Source organism: Eubalaena glacialis, chromosome 5 (genome assembly GCF_028564815.1).
Source record: "Eubalaena glacialis isolate mEubGla1 chromosome 5, mEubGla1.1.hap2.+ XY, whole genome shotgun sequence".
In the NCBI taxonomy this organism is placed as follows: Eukaryota; Metazoa; Chordata; class Mammalia; order Artiodactyla; family Balaenidae; genus Eubalaena; species Eubalaena glacialis.
In genome coordinates, this window is record NC_083720.1 from 144,451,815 (window position 1) to 144,474,609 (window position 22,795).

A 22,795-nucleotide genomic window follows, 5' to 3' on the forward strand; every position below is an offset into this window, starting at 1 on the left:
GTTTCACTAGAACATTTTAAAAATGGATTTCATTAAGTGTCTTTACTCAGATGCAAGAAGTATCCATGAAAAAGAACATGGTAACAGAAATGATGTGCCCGTAATGTCCCTTGTCCTTTCTGAGGAAAGCCACCATACTTCTCACATGCTCCAAGGCTGTGAGAAGTACCATAGGTAACTGCTCTAAGTCGGCCTGTTTCATACCACACCCTTGGTGCCCTGACCCAAGTCTGACTGCTATTACCAGACTAAGTAACCAATGAACCGGAGCTACTGTTTTTATTACGGTATGGATAAGTAGCAAAGGAAAACTGTGGTATCCTGTTGTACAGCACTAACCTCACTGTTTTGTAATTTATAAACCTATTACATGTAGTAGGGAAAAAGTGGTTATGGAGTCTGATTTTGCTTCAAATCCTATCACTTATTAGGCAGACTTGAACAAATGACTTAATCCCTCTGAAGTTCAGTTTTAATCTAGATGAACTGCACGTGACAACAGGTACTGAGGCAGGAAATAGATGGGCCCCAGGCTGAGAAGCTGGAGTTTGTTCCAGTGGAGAGACACTCCAAGATGAGGAGTGAGTAAAGAAGCTAAGCCCTGGCCAGATAAAAGATGGAGACCACATATTTCTCATTCTTGAGGTCAAGGAGACCTTCTCGATGATACCTGTGCAGAAAGGCTCCTTGAAGGCCAAAAAGGGAGGGGGCACCGCCACGTAGTAAGTTATTTCAACTACCCATAGGCCTCTTCACTAGAATCCATCTTGGCTAAGAGATGCACACGGACACAGTGGAGGACCCTGAGATATACCAATTACGGACTTAGAACCAGGCAAAGCAAGATGATTGGCCAAAGGAAACCCGCAAGACATGCCCGATAAATATGATTCAGATGACCATGAGGGTGCAACTCTCTGAGCCCACCTGTGTGTCTATCCACACGTACTCTTTTTCCTCCTAATAAACACTTCACTTGTTTCACTACTTTCCGTCTCTATGTGAAAATTCACTTCTACACGGCTGACAGGCCAGAGCCTTGTCACTGGCCACTGGTCCCTGGTCCCTGCTGGTCTGGTGGCTAGGATTCAGCACTCTGGCTGCAGCAGCCCGAACTCAATCTCAGGCTGGGAACCGAAATCCTGCTTCAAGCCACTGCAGGCTGAGGCCTCCCGAGATCAGTACTTCTCAATTTTATTATTAAAAACTCAAGTCAATAATAAACCTAAAGCATTCAGAGCATGTGTCAAAGAGTAGGACCTCAGTAAATTATGGCTATTTTAACTAAAATGATGTTTATGCCTGTCTCCCTTATTTGAACGTTGGCTCCTTGAGAGAGACCACTCAACTCCTTTATCTGTTTAACCCCCGCTGCAGTCAAAGACCCTAGCTGAGACTGCCTTTCAAATGTTTAAAGACACTATCATGAAGTAGAATATTACATATGTTACATATATAAATGTTTTACATATGTAATTTATTTACATTTATATACACGTATTTACACACAAATACAACATACATGCAGACACACTGTATTCTTTTGCATATTATTAACTCCTTCAGGAATTTGGGAGCATGATTTATATATTTTCCCCCCTAATTCTAAGTCTTTGGTTATCTTTATATCCCATTGACTACTTACATATTTTACATGGTAAATTACTTTAAGCAATTGGTATAATAAAAGAATAAAAGAATCAAGAGAAGACTGAGTTGTATGACATCCCTTACAGAATAAATTATAAAAGTCTAAAAATATCTAACAACTTTATATATAAATTTCAGCTAAATGCCTAATTTGGCCGTAACATGGCTTCATGTTTCTTTTAAAACTTACATATGTCTTTAAGGTAAAATACCTTCATATTGGCATTTAAATTATACCACAATTATTTCCCCATATCCATACCAAACTATAATATGACAACATTTCATGATAAGGACTTAAACAAATATGTAAGATTGCCAAGGCAAGTGCAGTAGAATATTAAAGACGATCTTTATTGGCAGGTCTGCATCAGGGTACTGCAGTGTGTGAGGAACTCGAGGATAATCCCCATTATGTATCATAGGATATTGTCATATTCACCCCGTACATCTGTCTCACAGACCTGACGAGGAGAGTAATTACTGCTGAGATAAGCCTTTTCTGGAATATATGCAATTAATTCGCCTGAAAAAGGGAAAGTAGCCTGACATTTTAATAATGTTTAAGTATACCTAATCTATTTCTTTTCTGTTCCTAATGTTTCCTAAATATGAGCAAGAAAGAGGATTTAAAAGTACTTACAGCTGTCTGTTCTTATGTAAATCATCCATGGGCCTGTAACAGTCTATCTTAAAATTACTGGCATGAAATTATACCATAGATTACAATAGAATGTAGAGCAAGTGAGGAATTACTTTTAAGATGAATTCAGGATAAGATTTTCATGCAAAAAGAATGTTTCTCTTATCAAGTAGGAATTATTCTGTTATTAAAGTTTAAGAGCATAAAATTTTATTCAATTTGAGTTCTGAATATGTTTTTAAACCTAATCAAAATTACTTACTCTTCTCTGCAGATTCTTGATAAAGTGCTATTTAGCTATATGTATTTCTTGGTCTTTTATTTTAATTTAAAAAATTTTTTTAAATAAATTTATTTATTTTATTATTTATTTTTGGCCTCATTGGGTCTTTGCTGCTGCGCACGGGCTTTCTCTAGTTGCGGCGAGCGGGGGCTTCTCTTCGTTGTGGTGCGCAGTCTTCTCATTGCAGTGGCTTCTCTTGTTGTGGAGCACGGGCTCTAGGCTCGTGGGCTTCAGTAGTTGTGGCACAAGGGCTCAGTAGCTGTGGCTCACAGGCTGTAGAGCGCAGGTTCAGTAGTTATGACACATGGGCTTAGTTGCTCCGCGGCATGTGGGATCTTCCCGGACCAGGGATCAAACCTGTGTCCCCTGCATTGGCAGGCGGATTCTTAACCGCTTAACCACCAGGGAAGCCCTAGTCTTTTATTTTTAGTCCCCCTTTTCATTAGGCATAGTAACCTGATTACATATAATGCTACACTTTCAGTTCTTCAATTGCCTTCCATTTTTCAAAATTCATCAGTTCTACAAGGGCCTTTATGAAGTCCCATACTTTGGTATTTAAATGTTAACGAATGAGCTGAGAGCTTGGCTTACATTTAAATAAAGTAAATGGAGTTTTAAAAGACTGGAGATAAATGATTGTTTATATTTACTTATACTAAGTAAAAACATAATTTTCAGTATTTGCTTTCCACTAGAACAAAGAAGGTTTAATAAAAAGGGATCTCACTTTTTAAAACTTTTTAAGTGATCTGGCTTTTAAGTTAGTCTTTACCTTGCAGGAGGAAGAAGTGTTAAACTCAGGAGTGTACCTACTATAAAAATTAATAAACAGAAACCTCAACTGAAATAGAATTGGGAGGCAAGAAGGAGGAGCTCTACAACCACAGCAGAACCCAACAGAAAGACTTCCTCTTCTTTCCTGGGAAGAGCTCAGCCAGAGAGAGACTACCAATTCAGCCTATGGAAAGCCACTACACTATGAACTCTCAGTTCTTCCAATGGACTCTGTTTACTATGGCCCTCCCAGCTTCCTCCTCTCCCTCTCTAAAAGAGTTCTCCTCTCCTTGCTAGGGGGTACTTGCACTTGGCTCGCCACTATTGCAGACCCTGAGTGGTAATTCTTTGCTGATCTTGAATAAACACATTTTTCCTGGATAAAAAACTGGCAGTCTATTTGTTTTAGGTCAGCATTACTATACTGGATACCTGGAACACATTTTTAAAAGCCTCTACACTAAGAAAAACTTACTTTATGTAACGATCATGATATAAAATGAATATTAGTAATGACCATAAAAATATGCAGCTAGTTAAAACTCTGTTGTATTGAATTGTAAACATGGTGTTTAAAAGTTTTAAGAAACATAATATTGTTTAATAAGAGTCTGCAAAGATACAATTTAGGTTAACTACTAAATTATGCCCTGATGTACCTTATTAGCATTAGTTTTTTTTTGTTTTTTTTAAGTGGTTTCTTATTTATTTATTTATTTATTTATTTATTTATGGCTGTGTTGGATCTTCGTTTCTGTGTGAGGGCTTTCTCTAGTTGTGGCAAGCGGGGGCCACTCTTCATCGCGGTGCGCGGGCCTCTCACTATCGCGGCCTCTCTTGTTGCAGAGCACAGGCTCCAGACGCGCAGGCTCAGTAATTGTGGCTCACGGGCCTAGTTGCTCCGCGGCATGTGGGATCTTCCCAAACCAGGGCTCGAACCCGTGTCCCCTGCACTGGCAGGCAGATTCTCAACCACTGCGCCACCAGGGAAGCCCTTAGCATTAGTTTTAAAAACATTAAAATGAAACGTACAATTAAAAAAATAAAGTTTAGAATTTAAAAAGTTCAGATATTAAAATTCAGTAAAATATTTAATGTATGAACTAAAATTCACAAGTATTTCCCCCAAAAATATATACCTCATATACCTCACAGTTCTCATTCTATTTAAGTCTTAAATAAAACTACCAAATGGTTACATCAAATGTCAGAATTGAAGTAACTCAAGGTCCATTCTTTCATCTTTACAGTAACTATGCTCTCATTGCTTGTTTTGAATTTATTGTTGAATACATGAATATGTAGTACCAGAGGGGTGAGAAACACTGAGCTTAAAGCTTGGGTGATTCTGAACTGTTAATCTTGGTGTGTGTTTCAATGCTATAACTAAAAATTCTACCAATTAACTTTCCTTTAAAAATACAATGTTTATCAAAGGATGAGTAATAGAAATGTAATAACTGAAAAATTTTAAACTGCGTGTGTATAACATGTAAAACTCAATCATAACTTGGAGCTACTAAATTAGAATTCAGATCTATATTATCTTTTCAGACAGAAGTCTTATTACTGACACTTTTAGAATTGTTGGCCTATGGTCATAGTAAATACAGATGACTTAGTTTTATTATTGTTTTAAGTATTCCACACTCAATGCACTCCCTTACTGACTGGCCTAGAAACATGTTGTAGTTAAGGCAACTGATAACATTCAATACTCATCAGAAGACAGTGAAAGCTAAGTTGGTAAACAGAGGAAGATTATGAAGGCAAACGTGGGAAGTATTTTTGTTTTGTTTTACTTTACTTTGTTGTTTTAATGAGGACAGTATTAAAGTATATTCTTAGACAAGGCTCAAACTTTTCTGCCCAGAAAACTTTTTTCTTTTGGATGACCCATTTAAAGCAGCCTTTTTAATAGAAATATATGGTTTTAAAGAAACATATTGTATAAAAGTTACATCGGATGCTTCTATTTTGAATCAGCTTTCTATTCTGAATCAGCTAGAAAATGAATAAAAGTTTTGAGAGAGAAGAGTCTGGAATGGTAGGTTATAAAAATTTAGAATCATAAATTACAGATAATTTACTTCTCTAATTACGTATGACTTCATTTAATATCTGATGGAGTAATAGGCATCCAAATTACTGGCAAAACAAAACAGGAAATTTGTAGCATGGTATACCGATTCTAATTAGGACAATTAAAATTCACTCTTCAGTCTTAGGGCCAACTAACATTTTTATTCGTAGGTTCCTTCAACTCATTTAAAAATATTTTGAATCAATCCATAAATACCAAATAGACTTTCTTCAATTTCTGATATATGGGGAACACTTCTCAGCCATAGTGTAAAAACCATTTATAAGGTTTCTCAAACCATTTACAAGATTAATAATTTAAGAAAATATGTCCCCACAAGACACAAGGGTACACTTCACCATCAATGTTTATGATCTCTCTCTTATTTTAGGCACACGAAGGTAATATTTACAGTGTTCCTCAGTTTCATACTAACAATAAAATTACAATGTATTCTTCAACGTGACCTTCACTAAACAGCTTAAAAAATCTAAAACTTACTCTTCAGTGAGAAAAATATTTCTCTGCTCTGCATCATTAAATAATATACTTGAAGTTAAACTTAAGGTTAATACGCAATTATTTTAAATTGCTATTATAATAATTGATTCTGATTAAGTATTCTTACTTTAGCCATATGTTTAGACTTTTGGTCTAAACCTATACCTATACATTAAATATCTTGAAATGTAAATTTATGAAATCCCCAGATCTTTGAGCTGAGTGGGAGAGGTATTTCTAATATTAAAAAGTTCAATATATTCTACATAAACATATTTAAATACATATCCAAATATTTAATTATATTTAAAAGAAAAACTCATTTCTGACTGAATGTTGGTTCTTTTCCATGCTTTCAATTAATATCCTGCCCAGTCAATGTGTTGAAAAATTCTCAGTGAAGTGTATGTCATACCATTTCATTTCATTTCCTACTCTGATGTAATAATTCACAGTAGCCCTTAGCAGTCATCTTGTCTGGGTTATTGGGTTTGGTTGATTTTTATTCTCAGATGTGACATTTTGTCTACTAGAATCTGATAGAGAATTACGATATTAAAAACACAGTAAATTTATAACTGCTGTCATTAAGTGGCTGTGATGAGGGGTTAAATTCCATAAGACCTCACTGATACTCATGTTTCCCTGTTACAAACTAAACATGTATGTCCCCGCAAATTCATATGCTGAAGTCCTAACTCTCAGTGCGATGGTACTTGAAGGTGGAGGCTTTGGGAATTTATTAGCCTTAGGTTAGGTCATAAATTTGAGTCCCTCATGATGGGATTAGTGCTTTTTACAAAAAGAGGAAGAGTCACAAGGTCTCTCTGCCCTCCCCAACCCATACCCTCTCTTGCTCTCTGTGCATGCACCAAGGAAAGGCTTGTGAAGACATAAGCCAGGAAGGAAACCCTCACCACTGAATCTGTGGCACCTTGACCTTGGACTTCCAGCTTCTGGGACTGTAATAAGTGTCTGTTGTTTAAGCCACTTAGTTTATGATATTTTGTTATAGCAGCCTGAACAGACTAAGACATTCCAACCCACAAAAACCACAGGATGAAAACCACTAAACTCTATTCAAATTCTTCTTTTCCAAACAGATATGTCTGATTTTTTTATTGTAAAATATATATTTGTTATTAAAATGAAGCTCTATCAAATTTCATAATAGAAACTGAATACTCATATTACCTAAAGAAATTATATTACACTTTCTTTGCACCTATATTTTTATATCATATTCATACCATATACAGTTCCCAACACTTAATTTTATAAATATATAGCCATGTAAATATACATTATAATATATACTGAAGCTATATAAATACATTATTATTTACCAAATTCACCTTTGGTGAATAGTCAATTTCTATTTTTAATATTGTTATTAGTTGACAATTGAAAAATTGAGGCCAGAAGAAGAAAAGAATAGCTACATCCAGTTACATAGTCAATGAGGCTAGATACTTGTATCCTGATATTTAATATCACTATATTGGCTCACTTTCCTCTTCAAGTTAAAGAAAGGTAAGGTTACAGACAGATGAATTGAAGAAATTCCTCCTTTTCTCTATTTTTTATTTTCTAACCCAAAATAAAGTTGACCAAAACTGGTACATGCCTTGGGGCTTCATGTAATGTGGCTGTCACTGAACTTTTGCTAAGATGTAAATTGTGGAGGGGGAGACTGCATAATACAGTTACCATTTTGGGTTTGTTTAGAGGATGCATGAAGAAAGTCTCAAGAGAAGATGGTATCCTGAACACAATTTTCTGACACCATCTTCTCCCAAGTTGACACTAACTTCTCCTGAGGTGAAGCAGTGACTGGGGCAGGAAAGTAAAGCTCACTGAGGCACATGTGGAAGAATTCAGGTTCTGATGGGTGTTGGGAGAAGACAGCAGGCTCAAGACTTTGTTATCTTCTGGGCTTAACTGGAGCCAATGAGACTAGCAGCTAAGATGCCTGGGCAAGAATGAGAAATCAAAAGGTTCTGGAGAGAACAGTACTGATGGAAAATATCCAACCTTGCCAGAAGGGTGATACTTTACTGATTTCTTATTCTAGGAGCATCTACAGAATATTTTTGGCTGGGAAAACTGCAGAGCAGCCACCCAGATTGCCCAACAGTGTTCTACCATTTGTAACTGAGGAAACCTGAGAGTGTCACAAAAGAAGAATGATGTCCAATATCCTTCAAATTTGTTTGTTGTCACCAGCCAGCAGAAGTAGATTCTAGTGGGCCTCTGACTATTTGAGGGTTACATTTTTCATAACTTTTACCTTAGTACTGAGAAATAAGATCCACCATTACTTTCTTTTGCTTAAGAGGAACAAAGACCTTAGGAAGCAAAACATGAAGGACAGGCCACTTCATGTGCAATAGAAATGTTATATGACACAATGACACGTGAACAACAAAAAACCAAGGTGCCAGCATGGTCAGGTTTTAGCAAGAGTTCTTTCTGGCTTGTAGATGGCTGCCTTCTTGCTGTATGCTCATATGGACTCTCCTCAGCACCCATGCATGGAAAGAGAGATTTCTCTCTTTTCTTCTTCTCACAAGGCCACTAATGCTACTGAATTAGGACTCTACCCTTATGACTTCATTTAACCTAATGACCTCCTAAAAGCATACTCCAAACACAGTCACATTGGAGAGTAGCACTTCAACATGTGAATTTTGGGGGACACAATTCAATCTATAGCAGTAACCTTCATCTTTCAAGGTAAAGAGATATTCAAAGATTTAGAGACTACATCTTTAATACCCCATCTTAATACTTGGGAAAGGATTCTAACCAAGCCATAAAAGAATCAGGAGAGTCCATAAAATGGAGACAGATCAAGAGGAGTGGAAACTGATCTGTAATAATAAATCTTATACTATACATAATTTAAATCTAATAGAAAATACTGTCACTATGTATTTACAAATATAAGTCACAAATAATTCTTTTGAAAGAAAAAAAATGTTTCAAGGGAAAACCAACTGAAAGTACTAAAATCATTAAGTCCTCAACAAGCTCAGTAAAATTCATATAAGTTTCTAAGGGAGGGAAGAGAAGTAAAATCATTTTAAAGATCTCATTTAATGGGAAAGAGGTCTTAAAGTTGAGGAGATAATTTCAAATGTTGAGTTATTCCAAATTTTTTTGGACACATTTTGTAAAACCAATATAAGCTATAATTATCAAAATTAAAAATACTATTTACATAGCCCATGTCACATAGATACGGTTAGCAAGTGCCCTTCACATTACCTCACAGCAGTGCGGGAGATTTTGTTCTATTACAAAGCAGTTGAGAGTAAATGTCCCATATAAGAACTAGTTCCTTCCTGTTTGTCATGCCAAAAACTCTTGCCTAAAGACTATATCCCTTGTTTTCTCCAATTACTTGCCCCACCACATATACAACCCTAGAACACTCTGATATTCTAATATTTAATATCCCCTTAGGCATCCTAAAATGTACAAATGATTATCTGTTTAAAAAAAAACTCAGTAAATCTCACTGATGTAAATGATACACACAAATTTCAGGGGGAATAATTTCAAGATGTTTGAAATTATTATCAAGATACAAACCACTATGTTTTCTTTTTAAAAAGACTAGAAAGGGATAAACTGAAAGTATGACTACAAAATACACTCATGTTATAAATTCAGTTAATAATGTAAATAATTTGCTCAAATATCAATATATAATCTAAAATAAAAATTGAGTTTCTAAGTATATTTGTGCTTTGTAAAGTCTACCTACCCAGCAAGAAAGAAAAGAACCAAGGTAATAATTCTGAGGTCACACAGTAGAGAAAGAATGATGTTTGAAATGCACATTTAATGCTTGAAAAATAATAGACTTCTTTGTCCACATTTTTACTTGCTAATATTAAATAGGAATGAACATGAACAGTATGTGCTATGGACTAAGTGGCATCTCTCCCAAGTTTATGGTGAAGCCCTAACACCCAATGTGATGGTATTTGGAGAGAGGTGTCTTTGGGAGATGCGCGAGCTTAGACGAGGTCATGAGGGCTGGGTCCTCGTGATGGGATTAGTGTCCTTATAAGAAGAAACAAAACTTACACCCCCTTTCTCCCTCTCCTCATCTCCATGCACATGCACTCAGCAGAAACCACACGAACACACAGCTAGAAGCCATCCGTAAGCCAAAAAGAGCTTTCACCAGAACCCAACCATGCTGGCACTCTGATCTTGGACTTCTGGCTTCCAGGACTGTGAGAAAATAAATTTCTGTTTAAGCTACCCAGTCTATGGTATTTTGTTATGGCAGCCCTAGTGGCCTAAAACAGCATTCAAATAGCTATTTATGTTATAGTAAAAGAGAGATCCAGCCCTTCTGCAGAACTTTTTACTGAATACCAACAGATAAATTGTATGATACTGGATCAACGTCTAACTGGGTACTGTACTATAACATACCTCTAAAGCAATGGTTTTCAACTGGGGGCAAATCTGCCTCCAGGGACATTTGGCATTGCCTGGAGGGTACTACTGACATCTAGAGGGGAGAGGTCAGGCATGCTGCTAAATATCTGACATTGCACAAGACCAGTTATAAAGCACAATCTGACCCAAATGTCAACAGTGGTGTTGAGGAACCCTGCTCTACAAGATAAAAAATTAACCAAAGATCTTGCCTTTAAAAACATCTCTTTTGGAGTAACGTCATCACTGTGATGAAGCAAGTTTTTTTGGTCTCTTCCCTTTAATCTACAGTCAGTAAACACCCATAACTCAAAACGTACCTCTGCCCAACAAAAACAGGAGGCCAGATAATTGCACACATCTGTACACCTAAAGATGGGTGGTCTGGAACACAGAGGTGGTGGGACCCGGGGAACAGCGGAGATGGTGCCTGAGCCCATAGCCCCAGAGAAGCTGGTAGCAGTAGGGGAGACAGGGGACAAGACTCCGTCCTCCTGGCCCCAGTGGTGCCAGTCACCACAGGTAACTGGGCAGTAGCAGCAGCAAGGCTGGTGCCCCATCTCTTTAGCCAGAGAAGTGCCCATGACTCTGGCCTCCCAATCCCCTGCCCGCAGCAGCAGAGCCCCTGAGCCTGACGATACCAGACATGACAGAGGCACCCATGTGATCTGGGCTCTTCCCCCAACTCACCTCCTGCCCATGAGGCATCAGAGCCTGTGATTCAGACTCAACAGAAGAGCCCACCACCCCAGTGTCCCAGATATTGGCACCAGTAGCACCGCAACAGCAAGGTAGCAACGCCCACAGAGACGCAAATAATAATACTGAGGGCACTGGGTGACACTTCTGACAAACATGGTGGAGGGTGTAAGTACCCATTCTCATAGATAACCAGAGGCAGCTCGGGTAACAGAAACCAAAGCAGCTTGTGCTCTAGTGCCACTTACTGAAAAATAGGAAAGGCCTCTAATTTCTAACCTGTTGAATCATTAGAATCAATTAAAAAAAAAAAAAAAAACCAGCTTTACCTAAAGAAAGGTGTCTACTACTACAGAAGCGCTGGCATAGTAAGAACTCAAGCTCCTTGAAGAACCACAGTAACACTGTACAACAAAAATCAAAGTGACAATTCTACAGAAACCAAACTTAAAGGCATGGAATACAGTAATTTAATTGAATTCAGAATAGCTTTCAGGAAGAAACTCAATGAGCCACAAGAAAAAATCCCAGAAAGGTAGTTCAATGAGCTCAGGAAGAAAATTAATGAAGAGAAGGAATACTTTACTAAAGAGACTGAAACTCAGAAATAACCAAATGAATTCTGGAGCAGAAGAATTCAATAAATGAGATGAAGAATGCATTAGAAAGTACTGGAAATAGAACAGGCCATATGGAGGAGAGTATTCACAAGCTTGAAGATAGATATCTAGAAATGATACAAGTAGAAGAGGAAAGAATTAAGTTTTTTAAATGAGCAAATTCTATAAGCGCTGACTCTATTAGGAAGGGAAAATATTAGGATAATGGGTATCCCAGAAGGAGAAGAAGAGATCAGAGAGTTTAAAGAAGTAATAGCTAAGGACTTTCCAAACCTGGTGAAGGAACTGAATGTACAAGCCCATGAAGCTAAGAGATCACCTAATTACCTCAGTGCAAAAAGGACCTTTTCCAAGACACATTATATTAAAACTGTCAGAAGTCAATGACAAAGAAAGAATTTTAAAGGCAGTCAGGGAATAAAGGAAAAAAGGTTCCTTACAAAGGTACCCACATTAGGGAGGTCTTCGGGAAGAGGAGCTTAAAAGCAGGCGAATGGACAGAATGATCCCCACTACCTTCCTACCTTCAAAGAAGCCATCGTCGTCCATGTTGCCATAGATGTAGATGTACTCGCCAGCGGGGGACATGGGTTCGAGCCCTGGTCTGGGAAGATCCCACATGCCGTGGAGCAGCTGGGCCCGTGAGCCACAATTACCGAGCCTGAGCATCTGGAGCCTGCGCTCCGCAACAAGAGAGGCCGCGATGGTGAGAGGCCAGCGCACCGCGATGAAGAGTGGCCCCCACTTGCCGCAACTAGAGAAAGCCCTCACACAGAAACGAAGACCCAACACAGCCATAAATAAATAAATAAATAAATAAAAATTTTAAAAAAAGGTACCCACATTAGGCTGTCGGCAGACTTCTCAGCAGAAACTCCACAGGCTAGGAGGGAGTGGAATGACATACTCAATATTGAAAGATAAAAACTGCCAGCCAAGAACACTCTATCTAGAAAATTTATCATTCATTCAGATACAAAAGAGAATTAAAGACCTTCCCAGACAAAAGCTGAGGGAGTTCACCACTAAACCTGCCTTATGATAACCGTCAAAAGGAGCTCTTCTACCACAAACAAGATGACAAAACACACACACAACTTTGAGTAAGGTGATAGAATCAGAAAACTGCAACTCTATCAGAATAGGTTTTTAATACTTTATTATAGCATAAAGGTTAAAGGGGTGGAAAAAACACAGCTACTTTAATTTGGTAACAAACTCACAACATAAAGAGATAATTTGAGACAACAAAAACACAAAAGGGGAGGAGGAAAAGGATGGAACCTGTATAGCCAAATGAAGATGCTATTAGCAGAAAAAAGGACTGTTCTATCTATGAGACATTTTATACAAACCTCTTGGTAACTACAAAACATAAATCTAGAGCAGAGACATGAAACAAAAGAAAATGGAGAAAAACATCATACAAAACCATCAAACTAAAATGTCCTACAGAAACAGAAGGGAAAACAATGGAGATATAGAGCAACCAGAAAACAAAAGATAAATGGCAGTACTAAGTCCTCATCAATAATCACCCTAAATGTAAATAAACTGAACTCATCAAAAGGAAGCATCTGGATAGATTAAAAAACAAGATCCAAATATATGCTGCCTCCAGGCAACATCTCAGCTCTAAAGATAAACATAGGCTCAAACTGAAAGGATCAAAGATGATACTCCAAGCAAATGGCAGCCAAAAGAAAGCAAGTATAGCCACACTCAGACAAAATAGACTTCAAGACAAAAAGGGTAATGAGAGAAAGATGGACAGTACATAATCATAAAGGGGACAATTTATCAAGAAGATGTAACAGTTATTAATATATATGTACTTAACATGTGAGCATCAAAATATATAAAACAATTATAAACAGACCTAAAGAGAGAAATTTACAGCAATACAATAATAGTAGGGGACTTTAAACACCCCGCTCACATGAATGGATAGATCATCCAGTCAACAGGGAAACAACAGCCTTAAATGAAATGTTAGACTAATTGGATTTGATAGATTTGTACAGAATGTTCCATCCAAATGCAGCAGAATACACATTCTTCAACTCTACATGGAACCTTCAAGGAAAGACCATATGTTGAGACACAGGTCAATAAATTTAGAATATTGAAATCATATCAAGCATCTTTTCCAATCATAATGCTATGAAACTAAAAATCAATTACAAGAAGAAATCTGGAAAAGTCACAAATAAGTGAAGACTGAACAACATGCTACAGAACAACTATTGGGTCAATGAAGAAATGAAAGGATAAATTAAAAAAAAAATACCTGAAGGCAAATGAAAATCAAAACAACATGCCAAAATCTATGAGATGCAGCAAAAGTGGTACTAAGAGGGAAGTTTATAGCAAGACAGGCTTTCGTCAAGAAACAGGAAAAGAACTCAATCTAATCTTATACCTAAAGGAACTAGAAAAAGAACAAATGAAGGCCCAAATCAGTGGAAGGAAGGAAATAAATAGAGTGGAAATAAATGAAATAGAGACCAAACAGACAATACAAAAGATTCAGACTAAGAGCTGGTTCTTTGAAAAACAAAATTTACAAGTCTTTAGCTAGATCCACTGAGAAAAAAGCAAGGCCCTGATAAATACAATCAGAAAAGGATAAATGATAACAGATACCACAGAAATACAGAAGACAACCGAGAATAAACAGACACATTCTTCAAATCATACAACCAGTGCAGAAGTTGAAACTGTAATCAAAAACCTCCCAAAAAACAAAAGTCCAGGACTATACAACTTCACAGCTGAATTCTACCAAAGATTAAGATTTAATACTCATCCTTCTCAAACTCTTCCAAAACACTGAAGAGAAAGGAATGCATGCTAACTCATCTTACCAAATGATATCAAAATCAGACACATAAAAAGAAAATTACAGGCCAATATCTCCAATGAACATAGATGTAAAAATCCTCAACAAAATATTAGCAAACCAAATACAATAACACATTAAAATGATTACACACAATGATCAAGTGGGATTTATTCCAGAAATGTAGTTTAACATCCACTAAAGACAACCAAAAAAACCCAAAAAACCTAATATGATACAGTACATTAACAAAAGGATAAAAGCCATATCATCTCAGTACATGCAGAAAAAGCATTTGACAAAATTCAATACACATTTATGATAAAAAAAACTTTCAATAAAGTGGTTATAGAAGGAAGAGATACTTCAACATAATAAAGGCCATACATGACAAACCCACAGCTAACATTGCAGTCAATGGTGAAAAACTGAAAGCTATCCGTCTAAAATCAAGAATAAGCCAAGGATGCCTATTCTCACTAACTCTTATTCAACATATTGTTGAATCTAGCCAGAGCGATTAGGCAAGAAAAATAAATAAAACACATCCAAACTAGAAAGGAAGAAGTGAAACTGTCACTATTTGTCCGTGACATGATTTTTATATACAGAAAACCCTAAAGACTCCACAAAAAGTTAGGAATAAACAAATACAATAAGATTGTAGGGTACGAAAACATAAAAATCTGTTGTACTTGTGTGTGCTAACAGTGAGCTAGCAGAACGAAATTAAGAAAACAATCCCATGTAAGATAACAAAAGAACACTACACCTAGGAATAAATTTAACCAGAGGTTAAAAGAAAGAAATTGAAGACACAAATGTAAACATATTCTGTGTTCATGAATTGGAAAAGTTAACATTGTTAAAACGTCCCTATAATCTGAAGCAATCTACAGATTCAATGTGATCCCTATCAAAATCCCAAGACATTTCACAGAAATAAAACAAAAATTCTAAAATTAACATGGAACCAAAGAAGACCCCGAATAGCCATAGCAATCCCGAGAATAAAGAACAAAGCTTGAGTTATCACACTTCCTGATTTCAAACTACTGCAAAGCCACAGTAATCAAAACAGCATGGTGCTGGCAGAAAAACAGATACATAGATCAATGGAACAGAATTGAGAGCCCAGAAATAAATCCACCTGTATACGGACACAATTTATGATGAGGAGCAGAGAATATACAATGGAGAAAGGATAGTCTCTTCAAATTGTACTAGGAAAAGTGAACAGCCATGTACAAAAAAAGAAACTAGACCACTATCTCACACCACACACAAAAATCAACTCACAGTGGATTAAAGACTTGAATGTAAGACCTGAAACCATAAAAATCCTAGGAGAAAACATAAGCAAAACACTGACATTAGTCATAGCAATATCTTTCCCTTGCCTGAGGAGACATATCTAGAAACAAGAGGATAAATAAGCAAATTGGACTACATCAAACTAAAAATCTCCTGCACAATAAAGGAAAATCGTCAAAATGAAACACAAGCTACTGAATGGGGGAAGATCTTTACAAATCACATATCTGATAAGGGGTTAATATCCAAAATATATAAAGAATGCATACAACTCAATATTATAAAACAGCCCAATTTAAAAATGGGCAGAGAAGCTGAATAGACATTTCTCCAAAGAAGATATACAGATGGCCAAATAGGCACATAAAAAGATGTTCAATATCACCAAATACTAGGGAAATGCAAATCAAAACCACAATGAGTTATTACCTCACACCTGTTAGAATGGTTATTATCAAAAAGGCAAGAAACAACATTGCTGGCCGGATGTGGAGAAAAGGGAATTCTCATACACTGTTGGTGGAAATGAAAGTGGGTGCAGCCACTATGGAAAACAGCATGGAGAGTCCACAAAAAGTTAATAGAACTACCATATGCTCCGATTATCCCACTGAAAGCAGCTCTTCTGCCCCTTTCCTGTTTGCCCATTTCTGTTCCCCTCTCACCTTAAGAGAACCTAATTATAGGGATGAGATCAGTAGGCAATTTAACCTAACTCCTGACTTACGCTCTCCTACGTGCACACTATGCTTGTTGATTCTTTTCCTGGATAAAAAGAATGAAAAATTAAGCAGTTAAAAAATGAGTAGCTCTCTACCTGCCACAGCCCCCTTAGCAATCCTGCAGGCAGATCACACAGGCAAGATAACATCTGAAGACTGTCAGACAGTCTGCACGCAAGGGAGAATGATGCAGAATCCAACCTTCTGCCTCAACAATTCACTGACATTCTTCCCCTTTCTTCCCCTTTAAAAACTGTCATGACTGAGCAGAGTATTTGGAGTTGGTCTCAGGACAAGTAGCCCACCTTCTCCCCAGATCGCAGGCTTTTCTGATTAAAGCCCCTTTCCTTTCTATTGACACTTGCCCCTTGGATTATCAGCTTTTGAGGGGCGAGCAGCCAAACCTGAGTTTGGTAACACCACTTCTGGGTATTTATCCAAAGAATATGAAAACGCTAATTCGAAAAGATAAATTTACCCCTATGTTCACTGCAGCATTTTTCACAATAGCCAAGATATGGAAACAAAGTGTCCATCAATGAACGAATGAGTAGAGAAGATATGGTATCTATACACAATGGAATACCACTCAGCCATAAAAAAAAAAGATGAAATCTTGCCATTTATGATAACATGGATGGACCTTGAGTGTATTATGCCAAGTAAAAAAAGTCAGATGGAGAATACAAATACCATATGATTTCATTCATATGTGGAATATCAAAAAACTAAGAAACAAAACACACACACACACACCAAACCAAACAAAAACATACATAGATACAGAGTACAGAGTATTGGTTACCAGAGGGGAAGATGCACCGGGAGAGGGCAAAATGAAGAAAGGGAATCAACTGTATGGTGACAGATGGAAACTAAATTTTTGGTGGGGAGGATGCTGTAGTCTGTACAGAAGCAGAAATGTAATGTTGTCCACGTGAAACATAAAATGTTATACACCAATGTTACCTCAATAAAAAAATTTTTAAGTGGTATAAAAACATTTCTTTTGCCGCCAACCCCACACTGCACTAACTTTTTTAAACTGAAAATATCAAAGTGAGGCTAAATAAATTATATTAAAATAACTTTATTAAGTTGGATATAAATTCTTTATTGGTATAATTACATCTAAATTTGATTTATAGTGTATATGTAGGTAAACTGCTTATGATAATAGCAGTGGTTAAGAAATGAGAAACCCATCATAAACAAAACTAAATTCTTACAGATTGTGATTATAGCAGGGTACAGGAAACTGGTTCCTAAAATGCTTTGAAATTTAAACTTTACCTATCTAAATTTGAAAATGTTAAATTTAATGTCTACTTTGTCAGAATGTCACAAGTTACTTATATCAGAATCAGAAATACTAGGACCTAATTTTCAATGGATCCAAGTGGTTTCTATGACTTTTACGTGATTGCCACCTTGCCCACGCTCCAAGTCCAGTTTTAATGATGACTTTTTCTTTTAACAATGTTTCTTCTTCCTTAAATTCCTAAATCACCTATACACTTTTTTCTTTAGGTACAGTTTTCTTTAATGAAACAAACTATTTTCAGAAGTTAACACTTTCCTTTGCTGAACTATTTAAGATGACTATGCAAACTACATAGCACAAAATTAAAATGCTACCTTGATTGTTACCTGGGAAATTTCAGAAGCTAAGAAGTCAATTTGGGTAATTCAAGTTTAAAACAAAAACAAAAACAAAAACCAAGCAAGAGAAAACACTTGAATCTCATTTTACTAGATCAACCAACAGAGGACTTTTTGGAGGGAGGGGCACTAAATTATCTTAATTATAGCTATGTAACATTGGCTCTGGAAGTAATCATTTTCTTTCTCATTTCATTCAACAAATGAAGGTCTGATTTCTTGTATAGGCTAAGTTTTAAATCTGATCATAACTAATGTTGGGGGAAAAAAATGAACACTTCTTTCTGAGTTAATTATCCAAAATACGCATTTTCTGGCAAAGTGAATACATTTTCTGCTGTGTTAAAACTAATAATTCTAGGCATCCATTCATAAATATCTACATATGATTTTAGTCAACTCAAAGATAAAGCTTGATTACATAATACATACCTATACGGTTATATATAGTAATGTTTTCTTTATGTAATAAACTTCATATTATAAATAAATTACTTATTTATAAAAGGTTATTCCCAGTAATGTAAGACATGTTCCTTTTGTCTGTAATTCTATTACTATCTTAAGTAATAGATATGGGTCAATGGGTTTCTAAAGTGACAATAATATGCTCATGGGACCAATAATCAGTATCAAACCCAGTCATGAAACACAGCCTAAAGGTCAAGTTTCAGTAAAAATGTTGTCAGTTGTCAAGAGTCAATAAAATAGACTCTAAATTTGTATGCTATCTCACTAATATGTTTTCAGAAAAGTTCTCAGAAGCTTGATGGTCTATAAAATCTGTTTCGTCATTTAATTTATTTAATAATTACATAATACATTGTTAATGTAGTCAAATATGAAATCATCATAAAGAACATTATTGACTAGGGTTTGTTTTTTGATCTTGATAATGAGTCAGGGCCTCTTATTGTATAGTATGTCTTTATTTTATTGGTATTCTTAAGAATGATTAATTTTTTTAAATTTCTCATTACTTCCTCATTTTTGTTTTGGAGAACTCATTTTTTATTTCTATCCAGATCAAATGTGTTATATTGCAAAATACTATTCATATATATATGTATATATATGTTGAGAACACATACTTTAAAAAGTAATGCCCACTGCTACTCTTGTTACCTACCAAATGTGTTTTCATGTTATGAAAGTATGATTTAATACATTTATGATGTCACATCTAAAAAAACACCCTGAAAACATGAACTATACATTTCATATTTTTGTATAATTTTTAGATAATTTGGGATTTATAGAATATCTATATTAACAAAACATCTCATTAGGTTAATGCATTTTTGGTACCTTTATGTAAAAGTAAAATTTGCTTTTGTTAGCAAAATTATTGAGTATTTTGCTTCATATTACATGATTGTGTCTCTAGGTATGGCAGTATGGAGTTAAAGCTTACACTTTACAAAATAAAATGTGGCCTTAGCCGTCACGATTTTTGATAGGTACAACTGAAATGCCTAATCCTGGGCCAGTAATCTGTTTCTGGAATTATGTAAAGTTCAATGTATATTATAAAACATTCTCTTTTTCAGACTGTCAAATCTTCATTACTGTAGGATTATAAAATTGATAATCAGATTGAATCACTAACAGTTTATAAATCACTAATAATTTTAGTGTTAATAAGTTGTAAGGTTTATAGCAAATAACCTTGCAAGGAAAATACACCCGTGGGCCAAATATTGTTCACACTTACCAGTTCTTCCTGAAGTTGGGAAATTAGTTCGTCCTTCTCTTTCAGCTGCAGCTTCAGCATTGAGCATTCGTCTTTCATTATATCCTATAAAAACATCAAAGAGATGGCATAATACGCTTAGACCTTTCACTTTGCTCTTGATAAGTTAGCTGCATGCAGTGGGAGATAATTGCCTATGACTAATAAAACTGAAGTTTCCTCTACAGTCTGATATTTTTCATAATATACTCTAGGTTGCAAAACAGACTAATGTATCCAAAGATACTATGCTATATATGATATATACACATACATTTTTTTCTGATAGGCTTTTCTTTTGATTTCTCTTTGTTCACTTAGTTGTCTAAGACAGAAATCAGGGATTCATCCTAAATTCTGTCCTCCCATTCCTGTGCATACATAATCAGTGGAATAAAAATAATTATACTTCAAAAGAGATAGTTTACCTACCATTTGTTCCTGTTATAATTAAATATTAATTCTCAAATGAATGGCATGTTATAGTCTTTATTTTTAATGATATCTCTGTAACATTTGTCCCTTTCACTAGAGCTCTGTCTTTGGGTATTTAACCTTGTCACTCTGCATGAACATTCAGCTACAGTCCCCACGTACACAGTACATCCACATCCATGACCTCTATTACTCTACGCTGGAAACTCTCACTTAACAAATGCTTAATCTAGACATATCTTCCAAGCTTCAACCCACAAAAAGAACTACTTCCTGAGCATATACTCAGCATTTTCCCATGGACATTTCAACTCAAACTTCATCTCAACATCTTTTCCTACTTCAAAAATCATTTCTAGTTATTTCTCTCATTATCTTATTTCCTAAAATAGCTAGAAAAGCATCCCATACTCTCAGCTCACACTCACTCTGAACCCAATCTGGTACCCAATTCTTTGATCTGTTTCCTTGGTATTTCTTGAACTCACTCTTTTCTACTCCTCATGGACTTACTCTAGGTATCCATTGCTTCTTATCTGACTTACTGCAGTTAAGTCTCTGAACTGGTTCTATGTCTACCACCTTCCCTATCTGCCAGACATATTTTCCTAACTGGGAATTAATTACATCATTTCTTAATGTAACAGCTAATCACTTTAGGGGAAAAAAAAAAAGTCAAAACTCTTTAGCATAGCATATGGTGCCTTTCATTCTCAGCTACTTGCATATTTCTGGAGTGTCAGTTTTTCATTTCCAACTTTCTTACAACCAGGGCTCATTCCTACAGAATGGAGCTGCAGAATGTTGCTTCATGTCTCCTTGTTTTACACATGCACATCTCTGGGTTACACTGCATCTCTCTATCTCCCACACTTTCTCATGATCTAGGAGGCATTTCAAGCATTATTCCTTATTCCAGCAGGGAGCCTTCCCTTGTTGGCTGAGTTATGTTTCCCTTGAGGGTGACGGCATGCTCCATAGCGTCTAAGTCATACATCATTTCATACAGTACTAATACTTCAAGTGTTGTTTGCTTGTTTCCTTCCCTCATTAGACTAGTTTCCCTAACCCACTTGAGCAGATAGACTATTTCATTAGCATATTACCAGCACCAAGCATTGTAACTGACACACAGAAGACGTTCAAATCCACGTTTGCTTCCTATAACTTAGCAGATAAACAGTATAAACAAGAGAATTCCCACTTTTTCTGAATCTGTTAACCTTACCTGAGCTGGCAAGGAAAAAAACAGCTAATGGATTAGAATAAACAGAGTATTTGTTTATTCTGGTTCTCATGGTGTTAATTTGTTTCTATTACAAGCAATAGAGAACATATGATTCAAATTTACTAATATCTCCTTTCATTTGCTGACAGCCAGCTGATTGGGAGATACTAATTATCTCTGTCTGTTCCTTTTATTTCATAGTAGTCCTGTTTCTTCCCTAAATCATGGGCTTTCATGGGTAGAGTTTATACCCAACATTTTAATATTTATTTTCATAGATTCTAAATATTACATGTTACAATGTTAATGGTAAAAAAGCTTAGCTTGCTCCATAATACAAAGAAAAAGTTTGCAGGCTTAAAAGGTAGGTAAGAAAATCATCATGTCCCTTCGAATCAGAGACATCTAAGGTCAAATCCTTGGTACTACCATGAACCCTCTCTGCGGCTTTGTGCTAGTTAATTAACTTCTTTGAGCCCCATGGACATTATCATGGAGGTTGATAACACCAGACTATAAACTATCTGATGACAAAAACTCTACTGTATTATTGATTATATTCCCAGTCTTGTGTAGTACCCCACTTAAGAAAAACTAACTCCCTTCATAAAATATTGTCACATTTTCTCTAGGAAACAAATACTGAGGTAGAGTTAAGAGAACAAAAGGTTTATTAAAGAATAAATCCATGTGAAAAGAAAAGAAGAATCAGAATTGGGCAGAGGGACAGTGGACCATGATTCATACCTGACAAATCCTCTACCAGCTAAACGAGGAGCTCCAGCGCCAAGACTGCCTAGGAGAGGAATCCCGTGTGGAGGGAAAGTGGGTAGGCTCTTGTACCACTCCCTGTTCAGTCATTGGTTGGGAGCTGCCTCAAGAACTAGATCTCAGCGGCTGTCATGTTATTCATTGTCTCACACTACCAAGTGATGAGCTTGACTTCAGCTGAAGACAGTCAGCTAACGATAGGACTTTCAGCTGGGTAGTGAGTCCTTTATTGAAAGGGGATTTGAGCCTCAGCCAGAATCTACTCCAACAGTTTTTTTGTTGAATAATTAGCAGCAATATTTTTGTATATTAATTAATTAATATTTTGTCAATGAATTCATTTAAAGTGAAGATTTACCTATATTGTAGCTA

General features: G+C 36.1%; 1 protein-coding gene across 6 annotated transcripts in view; it reads right to left on the bottom strand.

The window, feature by feature from the left end:
* CCSER1 (coiled-coil serine rich protein 1) overlaps window positions 1–22,795 on the bottom strand; it is a 1,301,104-nt gene that overhangs the window by 672,416 nt on the left and 605,893 nt on the right. For all 6 annotated transcript variants that reach the window (XM_061191724.1, XM_061191723.1, XM_061191722.1 and 3 more), the window contains one exon: window positions 19,972–20,055. In XM_061191724.1, the coding sequence (XP_061047707.1) occupies window positions 19,972–20,055 (84 nt within the window). The remainder of the gene's footprint in view (window positions 1–19,971; window positions 20,056–22,795) is intronic.